Raw genomic sequence first — 26,480 nt, 5'->3', positions numbered from 1 at the left:
ACAGAACAAATTCTTTAAAAAGCAGTAATTTATTAAAACATGGTACAACATAATTTTTGCCATTTTTTTCTGAAATAAGGGTAGCAAATGATTCATGAGGAAAAATGAAATATAACTCCCTGTCAGTTCAATAGATCAAAGATTTACAGCTTCTCGACTTGGACAGGAAAAACTCAGCATGCATAAAAATGAATTGCAAATCAGTTAATTGCAGAGATGCAAAACTAAAAGCATCTCAGCGGTTCAGTAAAATAAATTCAACCGCACCGATTACTGGGGAGCAATTTTGCATTTATGTTCAAGGACAACCGAGGAGAAATTGAGGGAATCTTGCCTTTTGAAACAATGAAGGCACTTCAAAACAGTTTACTCCCAAGTCAGTGGACTTTCATTTGTGTCCGTTTCAATGTTAGGAGTTAATTACATTTATAACCCTTAGACAAACCGTTTAGGATACCTTGCTTAAGACAGGATCAGATATGTCTTGTTCAGATGGCAGAGGAGAAGTAGTCACAGGAAGATATGCCTTTCCACTTCATGAAACAAAGCCCAGGGCTTCCCATAATATTTTAGCCAAACAGCAGCATGTACAGCATGTCATACACATCATGCAAAAACAGATGTTATTTCAATGTTACAGCTGTTCAATAAGAGATAATTCTCAGAATTCCACTTTAAAACTTTTAAGGGACAGGTAATATGTGCATTTGACTTAGTATCAGTACCCAGTGAAAGCCTGGGACGGGTTAGGATGCAAAATTCAAGCGGAGCCAACACAAACCAAAATACAAATTCATACTGCAGAAAACAGATTCTCTCTGCAGTTCTGTCCAAACCCACTTCAGTAACCTAATACATATCTAGAAAAGTTACAGGTACGTTAAAGGTGGCAAAGAACCATTTAGCACCACTTATAAAAAAAAAAAAAACAGTCAGTAACCACTGACAGTTCATGGAAAGCAGAGACACTTGCAGGGAGAGAAGACCTGGATTTCTCCTAAATTAGTTGCGTCTCTCACAGATTTGAGTGAAATATTGATTCTGGATGGAAGCCTACTGCCTTCTGATCATAGCACCTGTGCAAATATTGTACAGCATGAATGCTCTCGTGGCTCTGTATACGTTTCATGCCTCCAGTGGCTAATTGGGGGGTGGGGAAGAATGAAACTAAAAGGGTAGGGGGGAGGGTAAGCTTAAGAGGCCCTTCATTTTCAGTGGGAGAGAAACAGAACTCGTTTAGTGGCAAATGGACATCACTAGAGATGTTTCTCTCTTTTATAATTCCCTCCAATCAAATGCAATCAAGTTCAGATTCGATGTGGGAATTCACTCTACACACTGCTGCTGAAATGCTAACATTGCTGTGATATTTCCAAAGCTTGTTGGTAAAGCTGACGAGTCTTATTCCCATATGTTTTGAGACTTATATCTTGGAGAGAGCCCCACCGCCCCTCCTCAAACACATACATACATTTAAATTTATCCTAAGTGTTATATACCTAGGTGGGAAGGGTATCTAACATATTCACAAGAAAATATGGCAAAAGAGGATTCTGATACATCGTCAATAAAGGCACATGTTTGCTGGCATGCTGCCCCACATAATAAGGATTCTGTAAGCATGTTCTTAAGATGCATCGATTCCATAATGTTCTGGCCTCCAGTAACACAACACTAGCGCTATAAAAATTTGTACACAGACAATGCAAAATCTCTGCTACAATAACAATTAAAAATCATAGAAACCCATGATGTACGTGTAAATTTGGCACTATAAAGGAATATAAATTTGCGTTTAAAAACTTTTAAATGCTCTGCAGGTTTGCTGACAATGAAAACATATAGCGTTTTCTTCCTGTCAGAACATTTATCAGCACTTGGCAACTCTGGGCTAACCTGACACGTAAGATGATCAAAACGGATTATGTAATCTTTTCCATTTATTCCTATTGATTTTAGTCTTGATAAAAATTCATCAGCGTGGGGCTGGGAACATTTTTGCCTTAAGAGGTTTGGTTGACTAAAAAATAAATGAATAAAAATCCACCCTGGTAACAACAACTGGTTGGCTATGTCCCCTATAGTGAACAACAACAACAAAATACAACATGGCAATGGAATAGTATTTCAGCAACATCCAATGTTAATTCTGCAAGATAAGGCTATCTGTATTTTAACTCCTAATTCACCCTACCAGATATAGAATTAAGGCCAGTCATTCATATCATCCTTTAAAATTTACATTAATCCTGTTTTAAAAACTTCTTTTACCATAGAAAAAGGAGGGGGTGAAATAATTCAGGGCTAATCAACTTTATTTCTGTAATGGCTGTAACATCAAAATGCCAGTGAGTGGACCATTTTAATCAGTTTTATTGATTCATGCTTTCAGTTCTTATTCAGTTAAAAACAAGGCACATTAAATACATCCTCTTATTGCTCTATAAATGCATGCAGCTCATTCTGTATATCAAAAGTAATAAATAATGACAATAAAACACCAAGACAGATATAAAAATGACAACCCAGGCTCAAACACCATATTTAACAGTCCAGTCTAGAACAATAACCCAACACAATACATAAAAGTGGCAAATGTAAAAACATTTGAGTGTTCAATGTACATATGAGTGTACATGCATATATACACATACACATCAAAATACAATCTGCTATGGGCTTTATTCATTTTCTTTCTTTTAAAAAAACACAGTAGTATTCCATATAATTAAAACAAAGCGAAGAGTAAAATGCCAGAAGTATGTTATAGTGACCATACATTCAAAATGACAATCTTCTAAAATAGTAAAAAGAGGGATGTCATGTAATCAAAGTAGTTCTCCGTTTCTCATTCTGCTGAATCAAGCAGGCATAAAATGATGCGGATAGGTTCTTTCACTGCTTGTACAAAGTAGCAACACACACTTAACCACAAAAAAAAAAAAAGAAAGCAAGGGAAAATTCAGCTTGAATTCAGAATGACCAAACCAACAAAATGGAAAGCATGCATATAAACCTTGACAAAAATTCAAGCTTTTGGTAGAATAAATTGGCAGCAAAGGAACAAAACAAGGATGGATTGACTAGCTTGGAGATAGGCATCACTAGGCAATGCTGAAAATGGTGTATTGACATATACCAGTCTGGAGAAACTGTTCTAAACGGTGTTTTAACCATAAAAATACAAAGTATTAATTTCTTCCTCAAGACGCTTTAACATTTATTACTCCCCTTGTCTTCCTGGGTAAGTCAGATGGAAGAGAAATGGCTTGCAAAAAACTGACAAAAGCATAGATGAGGCACAGACATACCTCTGGATCCCAGTTCTAATGTTTTCTCTAAAGAGGTACAAGGCAGGATCTAAAATGCCCCTTGTTCAGAGTGGTGGTGCATATAAAATATTGCCCGTTTGTTGGCATTTGAACATAATGGTCATTCAGTCCTTGATTGCCGCAAAATTGGCTGTTAGATTGTTCCTTGTGAGAAGAAGAAATATCAACTCGGATAAAACTAATTCATGGAGATGAAACCTGCGACATGCTAATCATACCGAGAAGAAACTGTCAACAGAGCCATGGGAACCCAATTCTTCATGGTTACAAGGAGACCACAACAAGTCAAGTTTGCCTTTGTATTTCTCATCAGTCTGAAGTATATAAGGCCCAACTTAACATGGGAATTTGCTAGAAGCTTTTTAGAACACAGTCGTCAATCATTTTACTTAGACTTGGTTTCCATATTCAATGTGGACTGAAATCTAACATTTCTAGCTTAGGTTACTAAGAATACGAGGAAAATATCACCATTATATTATTTCTAGTGGATGTCCTAAGTACTGCATACAAGCTATTTCTACAGGGGAAATATATTTTTGGACAGAATACTTAACAAGGCACCCTGGGTCCTGCCTTTAATATATTTTATTATATATGCATAAACACAGTTTAGCCTACCGTTTCTAAATTCTTCTGAAAGCTGGTTCCCACATTTTCTCATTTCCATATGGGAAAGATTTAAGCCTGCAAGCACCAAATTTCCCTATCATGCTTTTAAAAGCCCAGCAGACTTGCAAGAACATCCCCCTTAAATTAAAATTATAATGTGGATAAAAGCCCGTAGAGGCAAAGAGATTCACCAGTAACCTGAAGTCTTACACCTTTCTTTTAAATCATCATTTTATTGTCCAAACATCAGGAGTGAAGCTTCCACTTGAGCTTAGTGATGTCATCCAACTTAAAAGCAAAGAGAAAGATGCCTAAGATGAGCCTGTGTTTGAAGGAAATAATTAAAATAGGACAAGCCACCTTAGTATTTATTCAGCAACATCTAGCTCAGTGCTTTTTTGCTTAACCAAACCCCGGAGTGGGACACTAGAATAATTTCCCATTTTGCTTAGTTTGTGCAAGATGTACAAAACACTCAATCAATCAGTACAGAAGCATTTGTTACAACCTCTATGGAAATGGCATCAGAAAAAGGAACGCACGACTAAACTTCAGCGCTTGTTACATAGGGAAAAGAACAGGGATTGAACTTCCAGTCTTCTTACTAGCTTTTTTCCCCATGGTGGAGCATGGATTCTTTATGTGTTTCAAGCCTTGCATTCTCTTAAGTGTGCTTTTTGGAAATCCATCTGTAAATCATAGCTGCTGAGCAGGACATAATCACCTAAATGTGCAGCTAAATCCCACCGATTTCAGTAAGACTTAACCATGTTTCAATTTAACTGAATTATGACCAGTATGTCCTCTCACCCAAACACAATTAAATGTCACTGTGATTCCTTAGCAGTGCACTCACCTGTATTTTGGATGGTGCTCATCAATAAACCTTAGATTTGAACATCATTATAACTCCCCAGTGACAAATCATTCCCTTTCTTATGACATGCATGTTTTTTCTTAAGAGCCTTGTAACAATGAAGAATGCTGCTAATCCCAAAGTTTTAGGTGATATGCCTTACGCCATGGACTTCTTTGAGAAAAGTGTGAGTCTGTGTGTGTGTGTGTGGGGGGGGATCCAGAGATTTAACAAAGAGGGCTGTGTATAAGACACTAGACTAATGCTAGCATCTTTCCCTTCTGAAAAGAGGCCAAGTTAACTACAAGAGCAGCTTGAAGCTATATAAAGATTAGAGATTGTTGTTGCTCTTGTGCAAATAGCGAAAAAACAATCTTTGCACAGCAAATGAACCCACATTCGTGCAAGGTTTCCACCTAGATCTCCCGATGTGGCTTCGAAATGCAGCCATAAGGCAGTGAAGATCCATTTGGATTAGCCTGGAAAATAAGCACCCATTTGAAAATTCACTACGTCTTTTTTCTTATTGTATTAGAAATTCTTGCCCACCCAGAAAGCAGAAGTTTACACCCAGTTTCAGCAGGGCACGTGAGCGCAGCAATCTATCCACAGGAAACTTAAGAAGGGAGGGGGCAAACTATACCAAGGCATTTTTTCCCCTTAATAATTGCTCAATGACAGACAAACCATGCAGAGGAAGAGAAACATCTGAAACCGGTGGAATGTTCTTCAGCATCAACAAGAGGGGAGCTTCATGGTATCCACCATTCTGCAGCACCCAAAACTCACAGTCCGCCACAACTCCGATCCACTGAAATTGCATTACGCTGATGGATATTCTCTTCAGCCCTTTTCATAAGCACAGCAAGCCGGCTGCCGGAGACATATCCTTTCTGAACAGCATTCATGAGCTAAAGAAAAAAAGATTGAGAAAATATTAATATCACCTTTGATTTCCACCTACCCCAGGCAATTGTACAGAAATATTTGCCTTTAAAGAATCTAGAGAGGTTGTACTTAACCACCAAAGAAACACTTCCAAGTGCCATGCCTAGAGATGCTCAGCAGCCTATGATGGAAAAGGACACTAAAAATCACTCCCTTTTTTTTGTGGTTGTAATTCAGGTGCTAGGAACCTTGCAGATATCCATAAGAAAACAGAAACACTGGGAGCTGAGAGGCCAATGGAATGAGTTGTGTTCTGGAAGAATGAAATCTCACCTCTGCCATAGACAAAGTCACAATATACAGATAGTTTTGACCTACCTTACAGGGCTGCTGTATGGATTACAACACAAAAACGTGCATGAAACGCCTGGAACACTGAACACCCTAAAGAAATGCTATGCTATTATTGTACTACTGTCATGTTTATAAAACAAACTATGTATCTCTATCACTAATATTTTTACTACTACCATTGACTTGTACAGTTTGGTACTAGCAAGCTGCTGTTGGTTTATGCATTACTTCTCTAAGGAAGAAAAAGGCAGAAGCCTGCATGCCTAAATATCATTTATGCTAGGTTTTTGCTCATGTAACATCTTTATGACAGCAAACGCTACAAGCCATATGTTCGTTGTACTATTCTGACTTCTTTCTCAAGGGCCAAAGCAGAGATGAGTGAACAATTTGCAAAACATTATATTTAGCTATGAATTTAGCTTTTTCCCCCTCTTGTTTGTGCGCAATCAAGAATTCCTCCAGGATATCTTTTTTTTATTTGATTATTTCTGACTTTTATGTTAACTCCTCGGATTGCCTGAAAAACCACTGTCGAGTATTTATTTGAAACCTTCTGGCTATTTGTGATTGGCCAGGGCGAAGCGCACATGCTCCGCCTGGGAGGCTAGACCAAGACCAACGGATGCAGAATCTTTCTTTTAAAATGAGCATACGGGAGTGTAAGATGCAACAGCAGTGTCTCACTGCTGCTCAGGGCGTCGTAAAATTCATACGAGACTGAAACTCTTAAAAATGACACATATACTGGAATAATTAGAGAACGAGAGTTTGCCCAGCCAGGTTAGAGAGGCCAAGAAACAGAGACACTCTGGAAGCAGTTTTGTCTTTCAGTACACTAGTTGCATGCACTGCTACCCTCTCGTTATGTTGGATTATATTTTCAGGCATGTTTACTTAGGGAATTAAAGAAATGGTAGGCAATTTTGCCGATTTCAATTGAAAACGTAAACAAAAAAAAAGGATGAATGCATCCCGTTTATTTTACCACTGTTAAAAAAAATTCCTCTGTTCATACATCTTAGTAAGAAAAAAAAATGTAATGGCCCTTAATGCATGCTAACATAGGCAAAGTTTTTATAAAGTGCCACCGGTAAAACAAAAAAGTACTTTTATGTAGTGTATTTATTTGTTTAAAATATTTCTATCGCACCTTACTCTCCTTGGCCTAAAGGGCAGAGAACAATGCGGCAACCAGAATGTGCAGTCTAATTAACATAATTAAAATGTACTGAAGTAAAAAAATTTTGGGAAATCAGATTAAGATCCTACAAAATCACAACAGGTTAAAGTGAACTAGCACGGGACTAGACTCACTGTGGGTTAATTTGTTATTGGAAATCATCTGTTCGTGAAGTGGACAGATAGATAACATACTATCTATAGGACCAGTTAAATAGCTTCACTAGACTTATTCAATGAACTGTTTCTTATTTAATTCCATGCTGCTAGTCAAAAATTGCATATTCCTGCACATGGAAAGTTCATACATCAGTCAGAGCAGGGCTTTACAAATCTCAGGTGCCAGGGCGCCTAGAAATATAACTCTGGTGCCTAATATTTTTAGCAATGATTTTCTTGTAGTGTCTCACTGAGAAGTACAAAGTTTATTTATCACTGCACATCAGAATGTTTCACTGTATGGCATAAAAGCATAAATGCAAGAAGTTCTTGTTAAATTTACACCATTCGATTAATTTCTTAAACCAATTTTTTATTGGCTCCCAATATTCAATTAAAGGGAGTTTTTAAAGTGATAATGGAATTACCAGAAACAGGGGAGAAGCTAGGTCAAACTTAGGGGTTTGCTTTTTATTGTAGCCATGACAACCAGGGCAATCCCTATATTTATTTCTATACAACACTTTTGTTGTCGCTTTACTAATGCGAGGAACGGTGAAGAGGTAAGGATCACGTTTTGTAGCAGCAATTATTAGAACACATGGCAATTCAGATACAAAACTCTGAGGAGTGAAAAACATGTCTGGCTTCTTGATTCTTGCACTGGCTTCTACAGCCAAAGAAAACCTGTCAAGGCTTGAGCTAGAAGCCTGGACAGAGCAGGGAAATTTTGATACATGAACACTATCAAAAGAAGTGATCTTTAGATCACACATTTTGAATTAGCAGTCCTGCAAGGCGACACTCCCCAGTATTTCTTGTTCAGTATCAAGGATGCAGTTGCGAACATTTCCCAGACTGCTGCAAGTAAATATGATGAAGAGAGCTTTGACTCTCAAAAAGCTTATAACCCAGAAATCTTGTTGGTCTCTAGAGGAGCTACAGGGCTCAAATCTGGGATATTTAAAGCAGCCAAGAAAGCCTTAAAAATACAAAGAAATCAGGAGGCTACCCATTTTAGAGAAGAAACCCATAAAAAACACCTAGAATTAAATCCCAACCTTTATAATACAAAAAAGGAGGTTTACTATTAGCTACCAAAATTTAAAAAAAAAGAAAAAAAGACTTAGAATGATTTAAACCACAATGAAGGGTTATATGTTTCTCCCTGCTTCCTCTAAAAATACATCTGCTTGTGTAACTTAAGCTACTATGTTTGAAATGGTGAATACATGTTACTATTTTTTTTTTAAATAAATGCTGGACACAACCAGAGAAAATTTCCACATTTAGATTCAACAGTGCTCTTATCTGCAGCCCATCTCGAGAGAGACAATTACCATTTCCCTTTGCCTTGATCTTGTTTGTTTAACTTGACACAGTGAAGAAAGGGCTGGCGTTGACCAAAATCCCCTGCATTAATTTATCTCATGTTCTGCATTCATCATTGCCACAGCGGCAGGAAGAACCTGGCAGTCATTTGAAATATCCGACCAAGAGCGGCTGTGCAAAAAACAAACCTGGCTAGCAACAAATAAACTGTTCGCATGAAAGGAGTCAAAAGGAAATGCTACAGGAATGTCTTTAAAGCCTTCAATTTTGTATTTTTGATAGCATTTTTATTTTTTAAAACGTATGCAGATGTCTAACGTCTTTTTCACTCCTGCTCCTAAAAAATTATGCCCTTGTATTTTTAGAGCCAACTGGCAATTCACAGGACATTTCAGATGTTGTGGCCACCACGTGGTTTGGCCATCAGGAAAACACTGCATATTTAGGCAGTCCCCCCTTTCTTCACATGCAAAGGTTTTCTTCTTTCACTGTCTGTAGTAATTGCAGTGACTGACCAAACAGGAAGTAGCATGGTATAGCTGAGTTTGATTCCCTACTCCTCCACATGCAGCTGCTGGGTGACCTTGGGTCAGTTAACAGTTCTTTCAGAGCTGTTCTCTCAAGAGCAGTTCTTGAAGAGATTTCTCAGCCCCACCTACCTCATAGGGTGTCTGTTGTGGGGAGAGGAAGGGAAGAAAATTGTAAGCCACTCTGAGACTCAGAGTGAAGGGCAGGGTATAAATCCAATTTCTTCTTCTTCTTACTGCTAACTAGAGCCTGCCACCAAACCAATAATCCACTTGGAACTTATCCCTTACATGGATAACAGATCTATCAGTGGCTACTAGTCATGGTGGCTAAAGGGACCCTCCACATTTAGAGGGGATTCTTCATAATTAGAGGCAGTAAACTTCCAGTGCTAGGAAGCAACATAAGGGGAAGGCCTTGACCTCTGCGCCCTGTTGTTGGCTCTCCAGAGTAACTGCTTGGACACTTTGTGAGACAGGGTTGTGGACTAGACAGCCCCAACTAATTTGATCCAGCTGGGCTCTAAGCTTGCTTTTGTTATTGTTCGGAGGGAAACCGTGGTTGCAAAAACTAGTTTGCCCATTTTGGAATCACAGAAATCTGTGGCTATTTGGGACCAGAAAGCAGAGGACACCTTCAAATGTATGGAAAGGATGGAGCACATACTCCTATTTGTGACAGCCAAAGTATGGTTTAGGCATGTCATATGAACTGAGCCATGGTACTATAGGGATATCAGTGTTAGTCCAATATGCAAGAGGCTAAAGATATGTGCATCTTACAATAAAGAGGTAAAGGCAGTCCCCTGTGCAAGCACCAGTCGTTTCCGACTCCAGGATGATGTCGCATCACGACGTTTTCACGTCAAGACTTTTATACGGGGTAGTTTGCCATTGCCTTCCCCAGTCATTTACACTGTACCCCGCCCCCCCCCCCCCCAGCAAGCTGGGGACTCATTTTACCAACTTAGGAAGGATGGAAGGCTGAGTCAACCTTCAGCCGGCTACCTGAACCCAGCTTCCGCCGGGATCGAACTCAGGTCGTGAGCAGAGCTCGGACTGCAGTAGTGCAGCTTACCACACTCTGTGCCAACTGCTTTCTTTATGACAGTGACTTTGAGATTTTTTTTTCCACTAAGGAAGTTCAATGTCATTTTTTTCCCTCCATATATGAATCAACCAATGCCTTGATTACATCTATATGTCTCTACAAGGCAAAAGTTGGTAGAATTTGGGTAAGGTCAGTGTTCTCACGGCTATCTGAATCACCCAAGCGTCTGTCACTGAAGTCAAAAGGGCTGTGGATCAAGCCCTTTTGAAAGAACTGCTGTGAAATTCTGAAGTTATCTTGAAACAGAATTCTATGCCATGCTGCTGAAAGGGCATATATTATGCAACCCAAAGGGACGACGTGGGCCCCCAACAGTTGCTTCTCCTACACATAAGAGATACAAAACCTTATGTGGATCTTCTGAAATTGTTCCACAGGGAATTTCAGATGCTCCCAGTTCATGCATTATTCTTGTACTGGTTGTGGAAGTATTTCATCAGTAGAACGTTGCTAGTATGGCTCCACTTAATATGCTACTACTTCCGGTAGTATGCTACTACTAGCCGGTTTGGTGTAGTGGTTAAGTGTGCGGACTCTTATCTGGGAGAACCGGGTTTGATTCCCCACTCCTCCACTTGCACCTGCTGGAATGGCCTTGGGTCAGCCATAGCTCTGGCAGAGGTTGTCCTTGAAAGGGCAGCTGCTGTGAGAGCCCTCCCAGCCCCACCCACCTCACAGGGTGTCTGTTGTGGGGGAGGAATGGAAAGGAGATTGTGAGCCGCTCTGAGACTCTTCGGAGTGGAGGGCGGGATATAAATCCAATATCTTCATTCACCTCACAGGGTGTCTGTTGTGGGGGAGGAAGGTAAAGGAGATTGTGAGCCGCTCTGAGCCTCTTCGGAGTGGAGGGCGGGATATAAATCCAATATCTTCATCTTCTTCTAAAGAAGGTGCAACAATAATTAGGATCCAAAAGAAGTTTTGCTGTGGACGCCTATAACTTCCTGATGAAAATGTATCTTCAAGAGATGAAATAACGTCTGGGCTTTCCCTATGTAGAAAGAAGTAAATGCTGCCTAACTATGCAGGCATGCCACAGAGGCAATGTATGCACCCTCTTGGATACGACGCCTTGCACATCCAAACTTTGCAGCATGACTGCCACATGCAAAGTTCAGGGCTGATTTTATACTGAAGGATCCAGCAGTCCCGATGAGAAACAAACAGCAAGATGACGATTGGATATGGGAAATGACGTAATTATTCTGCAAGTAACTGGAACAATTTCCCATGCACACAAGCCTCTTCTTCAGCTCTCGTATATCATCTCATCCAAACCCACATTAAGAACATGTTAACAGGATAAGAGATGGGGTATAACATTTTTAACAAGCAAGCAAAACCCCTCTGGTGTTTTCATGTACATATATGGCATGAAAGATATCCTGCAGATAATTTCTGCATTAGGCAGCCATTACATTATTTTCTACTCATGGAACTCTTGCCTCTCACAGCACAACCAGAAATTCAGTATCAGTGGAAGCTCTATTCCTCTTTTGTATCTTTTTTTTAAAAAAAAAAAACCCTGTTATCTGATGGGCGTATAAAAAGTAGGACCTCAGAAACCATATGGGCTGGCCCCTTCCACTACATGAGGAAAACTCATATTCAAAATCCCTTCTGAAATTCCTCACTTGGCAGAAGAGAAAATTAGGATCCAATGCTATCTCCTTTAAAAGTAAAAAAAATATCTCTGTTAGAAAATTATGCTGATTCCAACCAATGTTCCCCCTAAGCTGCAGAATCTTGTGAGCAAAAATTCTGCTTTATGAGCTACTGGTATAAAAGTTGTGAGCTACTAGCATTAAAGCTGTGAGCTACCGCATAAATTATTGTGCTCTGGGGTCAATTTTCCTGAGCTAAGACAAAAATTTGTGAGCTGGAAGCTAAAAATCTGTGAGCCAGCTCATGCTAACTCAGCTTAGAGGGAACACTGAATCCAACTTTGGCAAATTCCTTGCAAACTCACATTTGGTCATGACCTCCAATGAACTGGCTCTGAACACCAACTCAGAAGCCTCAAAAGTGCCATAAATATGGCCTGGAGAAGAGGGAGACCCCTGCATGATAGATGACTTTGCTGCATATGTCCCAGAGCCTACCTCAGAGAAATCCACAGTTGAGGCTCCTCCTCCAGAACTTCCCTCTGTTCCCACAGACCCTGGGGCAAATAACTGCCAGCCTATGACTCCCAAGCCCACCAGGATCTGCCTCAACCAAGAAGGCACAGCAGCCAGCTCATGCTGCGATAGCTGAGAGAAGGCACAGTGCCAGGTTAGCAACCTATACACCACCTGTAGAACCTGACTAAACCTGGTTCTTCACAGGATTCTGGCCTAATTAAGACCAGTTCCAAAAACTGCCTCCAGAACAGCTGGGACTCCTTTTCCTCTCCATCTGCAGACACTCCCATTTCAAAAGGAACATGTCATACCTGTGCTAGTCTTCCAGTGGGAAAACATATTAAATATTCTGGTGCAAACAAAAATAGTGCTAATGAAAGTAACTATTTATGAATTTACAGATTACAAAATAATCATGAGAAATTTACAGATTACAAAATAATCATGAGCCCTGAGTCCGCTTGTGGAGAGGGCGGGATAGAAACTGAACGTAATAAATAAATAAATAAATAAAAAATAAAATACAGTCCAGATACTTTAAGCAATAGCTTTCTATTGCAATTCTATTCCTGCAGGAATAAATGAGAGGATGACATTTTAACCAGTGCTTGCTGGTTTAGGTTTAAGAAATGGACATTAGAATTAGTTGGGATAAGTACAAAATCATAATGGAGACTGATTTTGGAAACAGAAAAACTGCAGTGTCTTGATGCAACACAGGCTTGTAGACTGCACCCAACAACAACATACAATGGGGTTTTAGTGGTACCCCTTTGACAATGCAACATTGCACAAACACACTTGTGACAACTGCTAGTGCTGTGGGGGAGCACTGCAGATGGAGGGGGAAATCCATGGATATCAGGGAACATGCCCTTGTACTATCAGAGCCAGTCCTTTGGATCCAAGCATATGTCTTTGCTTGGAGAAGTCTTGCACACGCTAACAGCAGCATTCTGACCAGCAATTGCTGAGAATATTTCAGTCTGAAGGAAATACTTATGCGACGCTTCCTACGTATTATGCTGTTGTAAACTTTGCAACTCCATAAGGTAATGCAACGTTATTTTTCCCATACTGCAGATGGAAGGGGGCTGAGGCTGAGAGAGCGCAGATTGCCAAGTCTACAAGGTAGAAGAAAATCAGAAACTACCTGATTCATATATAGATAGATCCAGGTGGACACCCATGTTGGTCTGAAGCAGTAGAACAAAGCAGGAGTCCACTAGCACCTTTAAGACCAATGAAGTTTATTCGGAATGTAAGCTTTCGTGTGCATGCAGACTTCCATCAGACAATGGGATGGGGTACAGTGAGCGGATCTACTTATAGCTAGTAGGCAGTGGTTTAGAATGCAAAGCGCATTCTAAACTTTGCATTCCCAACCACAGCCTACCAACTATAAGAAGCTCTGCTCACTGTATCCCATTCCATTACTTACTTTTACTTTACTTTACTTTATTCGATTTATATCCCGCCCTACCCCACCGAGGTATTATCTGACGAAGTATGCGTGCATACGAAAGCTTGCATTCTGAATAAAATGTTGTTGGTCTTAAGGCTTCTGCTAGACTCCTACTTTGCCCTACCAGATTCACGGTTCCAGCTCTTGGCCGCTGTGTTTCACCAGCTCATGCAAAGGGGGTCAGAGAAAGGCCACATTTCTCTCATTCCACAAAACTGAATTGTTTAGGGTGGCATTTTATAAAGGGAGTCCCAGGGTTGTAGTAAACAGAATTTAATAAAGGAAATATTTGATTCTTGCCTGTACTGCAGTTTTCTAGTTTTCATAATCCAGTTGTATTGTTTAGTATATGTCTTATATTGTCTTTACTGAAACATTTTTCTAATTTTGTAATCTGTCTCAAGCGTCAGCAAGAAAGGTGGGACTATAAGAACTACCATATACTTCAAGGACTTTTGAGTCCAGAGCCTAATTGCTTGTAATACAGAGGCTCGAAGCTGAAATGACATTAATTGCTCTCAAAAGAGACCAGATTGGGTGCCCTTCTCATAAACTGACAAGTGCGTACTGTAGGTTTCCCACCTCCATTCCACTGCAGCCCCTTGGAAAAGCTACATTGTCACCATAGAATCCTTCCTCCCATTTTAAATTCTTCTAGGAGAATGATGCCAATTGATACATGGACTTGGTGTAGAATTCTACAGTACTTAAGGACGATAGTAGAGATGACCATGCCACTCCCCTCAAGTAAAGCTTGGGGCCAATCAGTATGTGTCTGAACCAAGCCTCTGTCTCTCTTCCCTGTTAGTTTACTTCATGAAAGCCATATCTCCATCTCATGTCCAGAGAATCAGAGGGCGATGCTAGGGAAAAAGTGCACACTGCAGGCAAATATATCAGACACAACAGTGCACCTTATTTTCTTGAGAATGGGAATATTTATTTCTTTGAAATGAATCTAAAAAAAATTATTTTTTGGCCTTGCATTACTATAGCATGTTTAGGAAGAAGACATTAATGGATATGCAGTTTTACAATATTGATGAGCGCCTGCACTGATCTGTAATGACACAACCAAAAACACCGATGTTGTGCCTTCTCCATTATGTTTTTCAGAAGCACTCACCTGCAAAAACTCATTGAGTTCAACCTGCCCGTTTTTGTTCAAATCCACTTCATTCAAAATCTCATGGAGTGCACTTTCATTAATTTGAACGTTGGTGCTCTAATAAAATATAGGGAAGAGGGGGGGGGGAAAAACATGCCTGGATTAAGAAAAATACTATTAATATCACACTAGGAAAATATTATATGATATTTTAAGGTAAGCAAAATGTTACCTCTAACACGCGCTGTACATCCAATATAGTAATAAAACCTTTGCACTCCTTATCGAACATGTGGAACCTCTTTTTATACCTGCAAGATTGAGAAAGATCTGCATTGAAAAAAATAACCAGTCTCACTTAAAGCTATGAGATGTCCCCTTTTTATTATGCCCATAAACTGATAACAGCCACAATACAGTATCAGATCTCTGCTCCAGCAACTTGCCAGGTTTATTAATCCTACAACTTTCTCCAAAACTGCTATACCATCTTGCCTCCTCCATACAGTGGGCGAGAAAGAGCCTATATCGGAGGGGGGGGGGGCTAGTTTGGCAATAGCACACAATGCTTTGTACTCCAAAGGTCCCATGTTCAGTGTCTGCAATCTCCAGCTACGGGCTTGGAAGTCTACAAGGGGCAGGGGGACCAGCCTGAAGCCCTGTACAACTGCAAGGAAAAATATGAAGCTAGTTGCTGACCAGTCCTCTGAGAAAAAAAAGACAGGCTTCGTAATTTGAGCCTACCAATCCTGCATTAGGACACAAATTCAATAATGCATGACCCACTCCATCGATCAAGGAACAGGGGAAGAATCATTCAAAAAATGCCTGTGACCATATCAAAGATACTGACAAGGCAGCCATTAATACCAAAATGAAATAAAGAGAGCTTGCCACTGCAATCCAAGCTTGATTGCCTATAGCTGCCACTTTCCCACCCTGCCTCCTTGTACATTACACCCAGATCTCAGAGTTTAATATGAATTTGTTCGCCCTCTATTTACCTCTCAATATCCGCTGGTGTCAGAGTGATTTCACTATGGTCCGTCAACTGCTCGGACCGTACCTTGTAGCCCATTTCATAGTATAGGAACTTCCTCGCTTCTGAAAGCTCTTCCTAAAAGGGGACAGCAGCACAGTATCTCAGCTCTAGGGTAACAGCAAATATTTACATTCTGAATTTCTTCCTTGCTGTAATGTTTTATTGGCTTCTTTCACTTAATTATAATTGCTGGTCCTTAGAGGAATATCAGCAGTTGATGACCAAAAAGTGCTTAAAGGTGAACAAGGTAATTAAGATTAGGCAGCATTTCATGCTTCAGCTAGATCACTGGTTCAGTTGTACAAGCGTTGATTATCAAGCGGTAATTACTCCGAGAGACGTGCAAGGTAAAGGTTTTTTTTAGGGCTGTATCGTGCCCTCAGTCCACACATGCAACTCACAGCGAAGCCAGCAAGACCTGTGCTCGCAGACGAAGGGCCAAGAGATGGCCTTTAATTTAAAGCGGGTATCTTATGGCTACAATAAATATCCTAAGTGGTGGCGAATCACGTATTTTAATGCCAAGCCTCTGGCATTTGTTGATTACTCTCTTCAAGCTGCAGGAGAAAAAAAACAAAAACCTCTGCCTGGAGTTTGTAATCTTTAAATCACCTATTCTGTTCTGAAACTTTGTTTTAAATGGTGCATTGAATATGCCAAAAAAAGCCCAACGTATCCAGAGGAAGAACCTGTAGATAAAATCCTTTGCTTTGGCAACAAAATCCTTTCCACAGGAAGTCCTATGTAACTAATGGCACATAGCCTAAATATGTTATCAGAAATGTCTCGACATGCACTGACTTCCAAGTATACTAAATAAAGACAAAAAAGACATTTTCAACACCCCCCCCCCCCCCAAGATTTATGACTGGTCCCTAAACTATACACAAAACAGTAATACTGGCATCTGCTCAGCAACTGGTCCCATTACTACATTTGGACTGGAGCTGTCAAATTTAATGAGTTTGACGCTTTTTAATACAGTGAAAAGATGAATCGAAGGAGGGGCATGAGAAAGTGGAGACGGGGGCAGAGAAAGTGGAGACAACGTTTTCTGATTTTCCTGTAATACTAGGATGTCCTGTAATACTAGAATTTGTGGGCACCCAATGGAGCTGGCGGGTAATAAATTCAGGATGAATGAAGTACTTGGTTACTGAACAAAACATTAACTTGTGAGATTCACTGTTACGACATCGATTGTTGGCTACTAGTTCTAATGACCGTAAAAGAGGTTAGACAAATACATGAATGAAAGGTCCGTCAATGGTTAAATAGAACTTCCATGTTCAGAAGCAGTAACCCTCGGGGGAGAGGTTTTAGCTGCTGTGCTCTAATTGTTGGCATTATGGGTGCCTTTGGTTGGCTGTGTGTGAAACAGGAAGCTGAATGAGATGCACTACCGTTCTATCTCAGCAAAGTATGTCTCCACTGCACCCCGGAGTTTTTGGGAAAAAAATGGAGTGAAGGGCCAAGAAAGTCACATGGCTCTGATACACATATTTAGTACTTGCAAACCGAATGACAGAGAAGGTAACCATCAGGTGCAGGAAGGCTAATTTTAGCAAACACAATGGCATGCATCCAACCACACAATTCTTCTGATGGAATGGTATTTCTGTTCAAATAAGAGGGAGTAAATATTTCTGTCAATTCTCCTGCCCCACTACAAGCTCCCATCTTGAGCCATGTGATTTTCATGATCTGCTACAGGTACAAAAATGGGGGAGGGAGGGAGGGTGATTAGGCAACTGCAGCAGAAGGAAGCTGAAAAGTTCTGCTGCCCAAAGTGAATGGATACTTAGAAGTGTGCCACTGAGTAAACTGGTCTCCGGACCTGGGCAGAAAAGGAATGCATGAGGCAATGCTCAGTCATTAGTAAACTCAGGCCCGAATCCTCTCTCCCTTTCCACTACCTTGACTTGCACATCTGGAAAAAGTTGTAAAACAAATGACCTCCTCTATACCTTTTTCTTCTGCTCGTTCCATTTGAGCTTCTTCCCCATGATCTCAATGATTCTTGGTAAGGCTTCCTCAGCAGCCTGCACGTTCAGGAAGGCTAAGCGTGTTCGACGAGCAATGATATCCACCGCAGTGCAGGCGTATTCCTGGATTGCGTATTCAACCTACAATGTTTGAATGGACAATTCTAAAGGCCAATTTAATTTTGAGATCCTGGCATAGGACAGAGACATTAACGCTGATGGAAAAGTGCAATGTATACCCAACAGTAATTTAAGATGAAAGTTATTCAACTGCCAACCGTTAGCTGTACACCGTCTGGTCCCGTGTAATTCAACTCTCGCTAAAATTACAGTAAGTTTTCCACTTTTGCTTTTACTATCCTGAATTACAAAATTAAGATACATCTGGAATTGTGGAACAGAGTTCAAGTTCAGTGGCCCCTTTAAAGTTGACAATTTTTTATTCAAGTTATAAGTGTATGCCTTGACTAAAATTCCATTGGTTTTAAAGGTGTCCCTGGACTTGAACTTCGTTCTACCCTCCTGAATCTATCTGTTTGGAATTGTAGTTTGACCAAACATGTTTTATCTGTATATTCAGAAATTATAACTCTGGCTGTTTTCTGATATACCGTATTTTTCGCACCATAAGACGCACTCCCCCCCCCCAAAAAAAAAGTGGGGGGGGAAGTGTGTGCGTCTTATGGAGCGAAGGTACCGGTACCTACCTTCCGGGGGGGGGGGGATCCACTGCCTCCGCCTCTGATCCCGGAGCTTCCCCCGCGCCTGTCTGCCTGGCTCCAGCTCTGACGCTTACAGCAAGCGCCAGGATTGCTCCCTCTGCCCTCCGATCCCGGCGCTTGCTGTAAGCATCAGAGCTGAAGCCAGGCAGAAAGGCACAGAGGAAGCACGCTGCCCTCTCCACAGCCGGCGCTCGCAAAGCACTGGGTTTGCGGAGGGGGCGGGTGCTTCCTCCGTGCCTGCCTGCCTGGCTTCAGCTCTGATGCTTACAGCAAATCCCCTTCTGAATTTCTCAGATGTTCCACCACCACTGCCTCACTAGGCATGAGTCGTCTTACTCCTCTCCGCCTGCTGTGTCCTTGCTTCCCAGCCATATCAGGCTCCTAAAGGGATTCCTAGCTTTTCAATGAGCCTTCATAGCAGCTAGAAGCACAGACCAGAGCGGGTAAAGATATTTATCTGGTTTCTAGACAAAGCTGCCCTGTTGGTTTCTATATCCTAAAGTAGAGGTACACAGACAATTTTCCCCACCCACCCCCATCCTGGTGAGCTAACAAACCTAGCTCTTATACATTTCCTGCCTAGATGTACAAGCACGCATTTTTGCTGCTGCTTCTCTAGCCAACCTGCCCATACACCACTAGAATTTCCTCCCTCAACTTCTATAAGATCACCCTATTCCACATCTGTCCCTAAGGGAAGAAACAGGGCTAGGGGAGATTAAATAATAAGCACCATTTATCTGGCACGTACATTATCCCGACAACTTTTACAACAACTGCATAGCGAAGGTCAACATTGCCACCCCCATTCTGCAGACAGACACAATTTCAAAGGCTGAGAGATAGCAACTTATTTAGAGCCATCCAATGAACTTAAGGAAGAGGAGAGAAGTTCTGAAACATGTTCTTTCTAGCTCACAACTCAGTCTTTGCACTACAGTTCTCAGTTATGAGCTGCAACTTTCAAAGGCAGAATAATCTAAGCTATACATTTTTGACTGCAAGAAAACAGCACATTTAAAACAAAGCGAAAGACAAGGGGCAAGGCCTGAAGACCTCGCTGCCATACCTCCGACTCAATGTAAGGAAACTCTGATACAAGCCGTTTTCCAACGATTGGCCACCTCTTCCCAGTAACCTGGGCTAATTTGGCCACTTCAAAAGCCTTGTCTCCATATGTAGCTGCAAGATGCTGAGCCACCTAAAGAAATGAGAACACACTGAGTGACTGTTTTACCAGCTGGTGTTTTCTGGAATGCAGGTCAATCTCAACATGAGCCATTCTTGTCAGTTCTCTGGTTGCCTATAACTAACAGGCTGAAGAAGGTATTAGATTTGGATGGTGTGGGAGGCAACTCATCACACTGAGAATGCTTAGGCCAGCGCTAATGCTGCTATGCATGTATCAACAGAACAGTGACTAATGACGCTTCAAGCTTTCTGCTACTGTGTTCACTTTTGAAGAATAGATTTACCTGGGGCTGGGAAGCTCAAAGGCTCAAGACTGTCATGGTTACAAAGACACACATACGAACACACACTGAGATTAGGAGAAAACTGGACCTACAGAAAGACTTTAAACAACAAAAGAACACAGCCATTTACAAAATAACACACACAAAAATGAAGATTAGGATTCATGGTCAGACAACATTATTTCATCATCTTGAAATAACACCTATGATCCATGTACTAAATTAGGCACAGGCCTGTCAACTTGATGCCCAAAAGAGAGGTTGTTTTCAGTGGGAGGAGAGAGAAAATATATTTCTGCCTTTCATTCCTCTTACTCCAGCATGCCCATCTACTTCATTCCCTTCCCTCCGATTCTCATTAACTGTTTGCCAAGTCAAATTGATCATCCTTTGCTAGTTTTAGCAGGCCTCAGAACATCCTGCGAACCAAACTACACACAACACTGGGGATTGGTGATGAAATCCTACCATCCTCTGAGCTGAACGCTAAAAGCAGCCATGGTAGTTTCTTGATGTGGATTGGGGACATGACAATTGAGAAGAAAGCGGTTATCTTTTTCCTTCCATTCACCATACTGCCCAAATGAAACAGCTCCCTGCTTTAAGCCCCAAAAGAAGGGAAGAAAAAGAAGTACCTGAATAGTGCCTGCATCTTTTTGCCTGCTGGAGTGCAGACAACCTGGGAGGGGTAGGGGAGATTTTTGATCAGGGAAACAGCATAGGGATGAGAAAGAGGGTTAAGCTCCCCTTTCCCAGCACTATAGCTACAACCTACATTAGGACCCACCACAGCCTTTTATAACCGGATTACATATCAGGGAATTAGAACATGGCTCTCCAATTTAGCATATAGTTTAGATCTCAGGATAGCCAGAGCAGGAGAGGAGGAGCTACCTGGGCATTATAGACAGCTCAGTACACTCACTATCATCAGGCGACATTTTGTTGAAAAACAGGCGGTGGAGCTCATCCAAGGATTGTTATGCAGCTGCAGATACTATTCAATGGACAAGGAGGTGGAACTCTCAGAAAGGTTCAGGTGCTGCACTCCTGTGAGCTCCCACTGAATCTGAGGCCTGACTATCATCAATACTCGAGATCTCTGCTGTTGTCGCATGTTGAGTCCGGCGGGACACAAAAGGAACCATACACAACATGGACTGAAATAGTCATCCACCATAAGGCCTCACCTCATTTTCAAGTCCATAGTCCTGAACCAGTCGAATATAAAGAGTAGTACTCCAGTCATTTGCACCCTGCAGAAGGAGTCCAACTGTCCTACATGGATCTGCGTGAAGGTTATGAGCTTCTACAGCAGCATCAATGGCATCCTGAGCCATTGAACGATAGGTTGTCCATTTCCCACCTGCAAGCAGTATTTTACAGCATTAATTATATGTTCCCCCCAGCACACCATTTCCCAATTTACCTTCCAAGGCTATTTTATTTAAAACATACAGAACAAATTACTTATTAAGGCAGCCACCTTTAACGGCTCAATAACTGTCCTACTTGTTCAGAATTGAATCTTTCTGCCTAAAAATAACGAAAACTTTGAAGTTACACAACAGATCAAGTATTTTCTAATGATAAAGAGTAGAAATGAAGGACAAATTACCTGCTATAGTCACAAGGCCACTTTTACTAACATGGACTATGTGATTCCGAGATATGGACTGGGTGTCTTTAGAATTGGGGTCTGTCACAAGAGGGCGAATACCACTCCATGCTGCCAGGACATCACCCCTCCTCACTGCAATAAAAAAAGGAGGGGAAAGGAGTTCCATCAGAAATGACCTCTTGAATGGAGTTAAAAGCAATATTTTATCTCTTATGCAGTATCTCTTGATGCAATAAAACCTAATACTAAGTACTATACAGAACCATATAACAAAATTCACAATACTAATGAAACTAGGGGCTTATTTGTTTCAGAAAAGGGGTGAGGGTGGAGTTATTTAAACTAATAAAGATAACCTCTCAAATCTGAACAACCACTGATCTTTCTGCTACAGTCCCTTTCAATCACTGAATGATTTTAAAATCTATTCCCTGCAAGCCTTTAAATAAGTATCCCAACCAAGCAGCTGACTGTATACTTAGTTTACATTGCCATTTACTAATCAATCTTATATGTAACCATGCATCCCCAAGCACAAATACTGCGGGACTAGAAAGTTAACTTTACCACACAGCTCCTAAGTATGTGGTTCAAACTATTTTACTTGATATACCATTGGCCTCATTATAATAATGTCACTATTCTTATTTGTAATTTCTGGTCCCCGTTACCATTTAAAGCAGAACTGATAGTCAATAGCTTTGTTTATTATAAAGAACTCCTAAAAAAACCCCAACTATTTGCTATGCTTGTTTCCAATCTTCTATTTAAATATTTGAAAGAGACTGAGTTAATTTTTCTCCTCACACACAGGGATTACATTTTTCAAAGAAAGAAACTGCAAATGAAATGCTTTTACTCAACTAAAACACACAAATTAATTAGGCTTCTGTTTCCAGTGTAAAACTGAGTATTATATCCCCAGTAGAGATGTGCATTGAGCTGTATCTGAGCCAAAAAAAATACCTTGCCAGTATTTTTTTTGTATTATTTAACCCAAATACAGATCAGAGGACTGGCTATGGCTATAGCTGATCCTGAATAAAGTCTTTTCTTTTTTCCCCCCTGTTCTGTTTTGGTGTGTCCTTTTTGTCATTCTGGTAAAAATATCAGTAGCTAGTAACTGGCTAAAGTAAGGGATATAAACCTTTAAAGACAAAGCAGAGGAGCAGCTGTACCCTTGCTTTCAACACAAACATGAATAAGGCCATCAGATGTGGTAGACTTTGCTCATTCCTGATTGTGCTAAGACATGACACTGTGATAAAACTAAAAACAGATAAGCTGTCACCTCCTCAATGTCATTTTTGGCTTCACAGAATTTTTGACAAAAACACTGGACTGCTGTGCAATAATGGTCAGCGAGTGGCTGATATAATACTGGTCAACTGATTAGTGTGCAAAATTTAGATGGCCTACAGTTGGAAGCTCAGGTTCCTTTCATCATGGATTACCTTTTTAGTGGGTTCACAGTGGATCCAAAGTTTGATCGCACCTAGATTAGGATTACTGTAACGTACTCTACAACTGCTTCTACACATCGTGGATAATACACTCTCCATGCAGAACAACAACAGCAAGAGGAAGAAGACACTGGATGTATACCTCAACATCTGGAGTCTCAGAGCGGCTTAAATCTCCTTTCCCTTCTCTCCACAACAGACACCCTGCGTGGTAAGTGGGGCTGAGAAAGCTCCAAAAGAAACCGCTCATGAGATAATAGCTCTGACAAAGTTATGACTGACCCAAGGTCATTTCAGCAGTTGATACAGTGCATACTTCAGTCGGTCCAGCCAGCGCAGCAGCCAGGCTATTGCCAGGGGTTGGATACAAGGAGTGTATCAAACCTTGCGTTAAGAAATCTGCACTGGTTGCCAGCCCACTTCTATTTCTAGGCACAATTCAGTTCTGTTGTGAGCCGCCCTGAGCCATCTTTGTGGGAAGGGCGGGATATAAATCTTAAATAAATAAATAAATAAAGTTCTTACTTTTTAAAGCCCTGAATAGCTTGAAGCTGCAGTATTTAAAGGAAAAATCTCTTTTCATACTGCTCAGTCCACCAGTTAAAGATTCTCCTTCTAAGCTCTGCTTGCTGTACCACAACTGAAGGCATCCAGGGACGGGACTTCTTCAGTTGTAACACCCCCACCATTGGAATGCCCCCCCTTGAGGTTCACTTGATGCCTGCCTTTCTTTCCTTTAGGCAACAGGCCAAAACATTTCTTCTTATTCATACTGCTAACTCAGGAGGTTTCATCTTTTGTAGCTGTTCTAATGGAGTTCTTCTAGCTTGAGGATTGTTTTCCGATTATCCTTTTAGTACTGAGCATCGTTTTGTTCTGCCTTTGTTTTTATGCTTTCAGATTTACAATTTTATCGTATGGTTTTAATCTGTGAGTCACCTTCAGTAGCTCTCTGGAGAAGCTGCACATATGTTTTCTAAATGACAATAATTTAAATAAACTATGGAGTTAAAGAAGGGTGTGAAACTTGTATGAGACTGAAATCCTTGGAACAAGGGCAAAAACAAAATAACAACACAAGTAATGCTGGAAACATCAATGATTATGCAAAAGAAAGAATTCTGGACCTGTTTAGGAAGAAAATATTCACATTCCAAGCAGCATTACCGTGTTGCGGATGTTCACATTCATTTAAACACATACATCACAGCTACCACCTCTGCACATACATTAATAAATCTTTCACCTGCCATAAATCACACCAACAGGTTGACTCAAAGGGATCCATTTGTCAAATCTCAAGATTCCTACTCATAAAGGCTGAAGCATACCAAACAACAACCTAAGTGAGCCCTGTGTAATTCACAATTGCCTGATTTTTTCCTCCCCTCACACAACCCGGGAGCAAGATTAAAGATGGGACCATTGAAAACAGACCGCCTCTTTTTCACTATTTAGAGATAAAACATTGTCTAAATGACTGCTACAAGACTGCTCTTGGAAATTGACAAGAATAGGACTTCTTTGAGTATCAAGGGCTCGTCGCCCTCTAAAATATGGCAAGCTTTACTAAATAGTGGTGAAACAGTGAACACGGGCTTTGTTTAAAAATGGGAGAGCGATTAAGCAGACTTTAACCCAGAGAAAATAGGTAATTATTTGGGGTGTGATCAATATAACGTGACTATAAGAGAGAATGGCTGCAAGTTGTTATCATATTGACATTCCATCCTGCAAACAACAGCAAAAACATATGGTGCTTTTGGAAACTTGGTAATGCAGTGCCTCCAGAGTTGATTTTTTTCCATAGCTCGCATTTATGTCGACAAGCAATGGATATTTGTACTCAAGTTATTACAAATATAATAATAAAAAAGTTTAATTTACCTTTAGATCCTAAAATAGGTCTCTTTACTATGACCCTTTTAAATGGGTTTAGCTCTCCTACATGATAGAAGCAATTAGGGTATTGTATTAACAACATTGAAATCTAACGATTTAGTCAGACTTAATCAGTTTATAAAATTACTGGATCCGGCAAAAATGGATAAAGTTCCTTGGTTAACTTGTGTGAGAGAAATGCATAAGAAATACAACCATCCTGAGAACAACCGAATAGGATACTACTAAAACTATTAAAATCCAAAACTTTTGACCTTTTCTTTTTTTTTTACAAGTATTTTCTATTGTAATTATTAATCTGTTTTTGGCTTGTAAAATAATAACACATTTTCAGTACTTACACCACCAATATTATTAATTTAAATTCCCCTGACCATTTGTATAGGTTTAATAAAGAGATCTAACTTGAATATTAGCTCAGTGGTGATGCTAATAATATTACGGGTGTAGGCATATGTTGTCAAGTCACAAGCAACTTATGGCGATCCCAGCAAGGGGCTTTCAAGGAAGCTGAGAAGAAAAGATGGTTTGCCATTGCCTCCTCTGCAGAACCTTCCTTGGTGGTCTCCCATCCAAGTACTGACCGCCCCCCGCCCCGCCCTTGGGTTCCAAGATCAAGCTGCCGTCTCTCCTAATAATAATGTTACTGCAGTATTGTTTATGTTCTGGATTCCTTTTTTCACTTCTCGTTTATTTGTTGTAAATCTTTTTTTCCCCACATGTAAATAAAACTTAAAAAAAAAAAAAAGAACTGGCTCATTGAACTAGTGTGGCTAAAATACATTTAATTCCATCTCCTTCCAGTATGAATGTTCTGAACAGGAACCTATTCCTACATTGCTTCTGGTGTTCTTCCATGGGCTCTGGCTCAACTAGTTCTGAATACCTAAAAGTGGTGTCACATCTGTTAGAAACTGGCTGAAAGTCTATGGTAATTCCTCAAAAGGCAAGACAATATGCCAATACCCTCCCCTTCCTCACAATATCCCTCTCCCAGGTCTCCCACTAAAAGCTTTTACTATGTTTCCAAGCTATATATTCCAAATTACCCAAATATGCCAATACCCTCCCCTCCCACAATATCCCTCTCCCAGGTCTCCCACTAAAGGCTTTTACTATGTTTCCCAGCTATATGCTCCAAATTACCCAAATATGCCAATACCCTCCCCACAGTATCCCTCTCCCAGGTCTCCCACTAAAGGCTTTTACTATGTTTCCCAG

At 40.6% G+C, this 26,480-nt stretch overlaps 1 protein-coding gene across 2 annotated transcripts in view; it reads right to left on the bottom strand.

The window, feature by feature from the left end:
• Window positions 1–2,358: 2,358 nt before the first annotated feature.
• GPD2 (glycerol-3-phosphate dehydrogenase 2) overlaps window positions 2,359–26,480 on the bottom strand; it is a 111,469-nt gene continuing 87,347 nt past the window's right edge. For both annotated transcript variants that reach the window (XM_060256941.1, XM_060256942.1), the window contains 8 exons: window positions 21,892–22,026; window positions 21,464–21,639; window positions 19,868–19,999; window positions 18,059–18,217; window positions 16,054–16,166; window positions 15,282–15,360; window positions 15,068–15,166; window positions 2,359–5,711 (listed from right to left, as the gene is read on the bottom strand). In XM_060256941.1, coding sequence (XP_060112924.1) covers window positions 5,586–5,711; window positions 15,068–15,166; window positions 15,282–15,360; window positions 16,054–16,166; window positions 18,059–18,217; window positions 19,868–19,999; window positions 21,464–21,639; window positions 21,892–22,026 — 1,019 coding nt within the window. In that variant the 3' untranslated portion in view covers window positions 2,359–5,585. The remainder of the gene's footprint in view (window positions 5,712–15,067; window positions 15,167–15,281; window positions 15,361–16,053; window positions 16,167–18,058; window positions 18,218–19,867; window positions 20,000–21,463; window positions 21,640–21,891; window positions 22,027–26,480) is intronic.

Source organism: Heteronotia binoei, chromosome 16 (assembly GCF_032191835.1).
Source record: "Heteronotia binoei isolate CCM8104 ecotype False Entrance Well chromosome 16, APGP_CSIRO_Hbin_v1, whole genome shotgun sequence".
NCBI lineage: Eukaryota > Metazoa > Chordata > Lepidosauria > Squamata > Gekkonidae > Heteronotia > Heteronotia binoei.
Note: the sequence above shows the minus strand (reverse complement) of the source record. Positions and strands in the feature narration are given on the sequence as shown.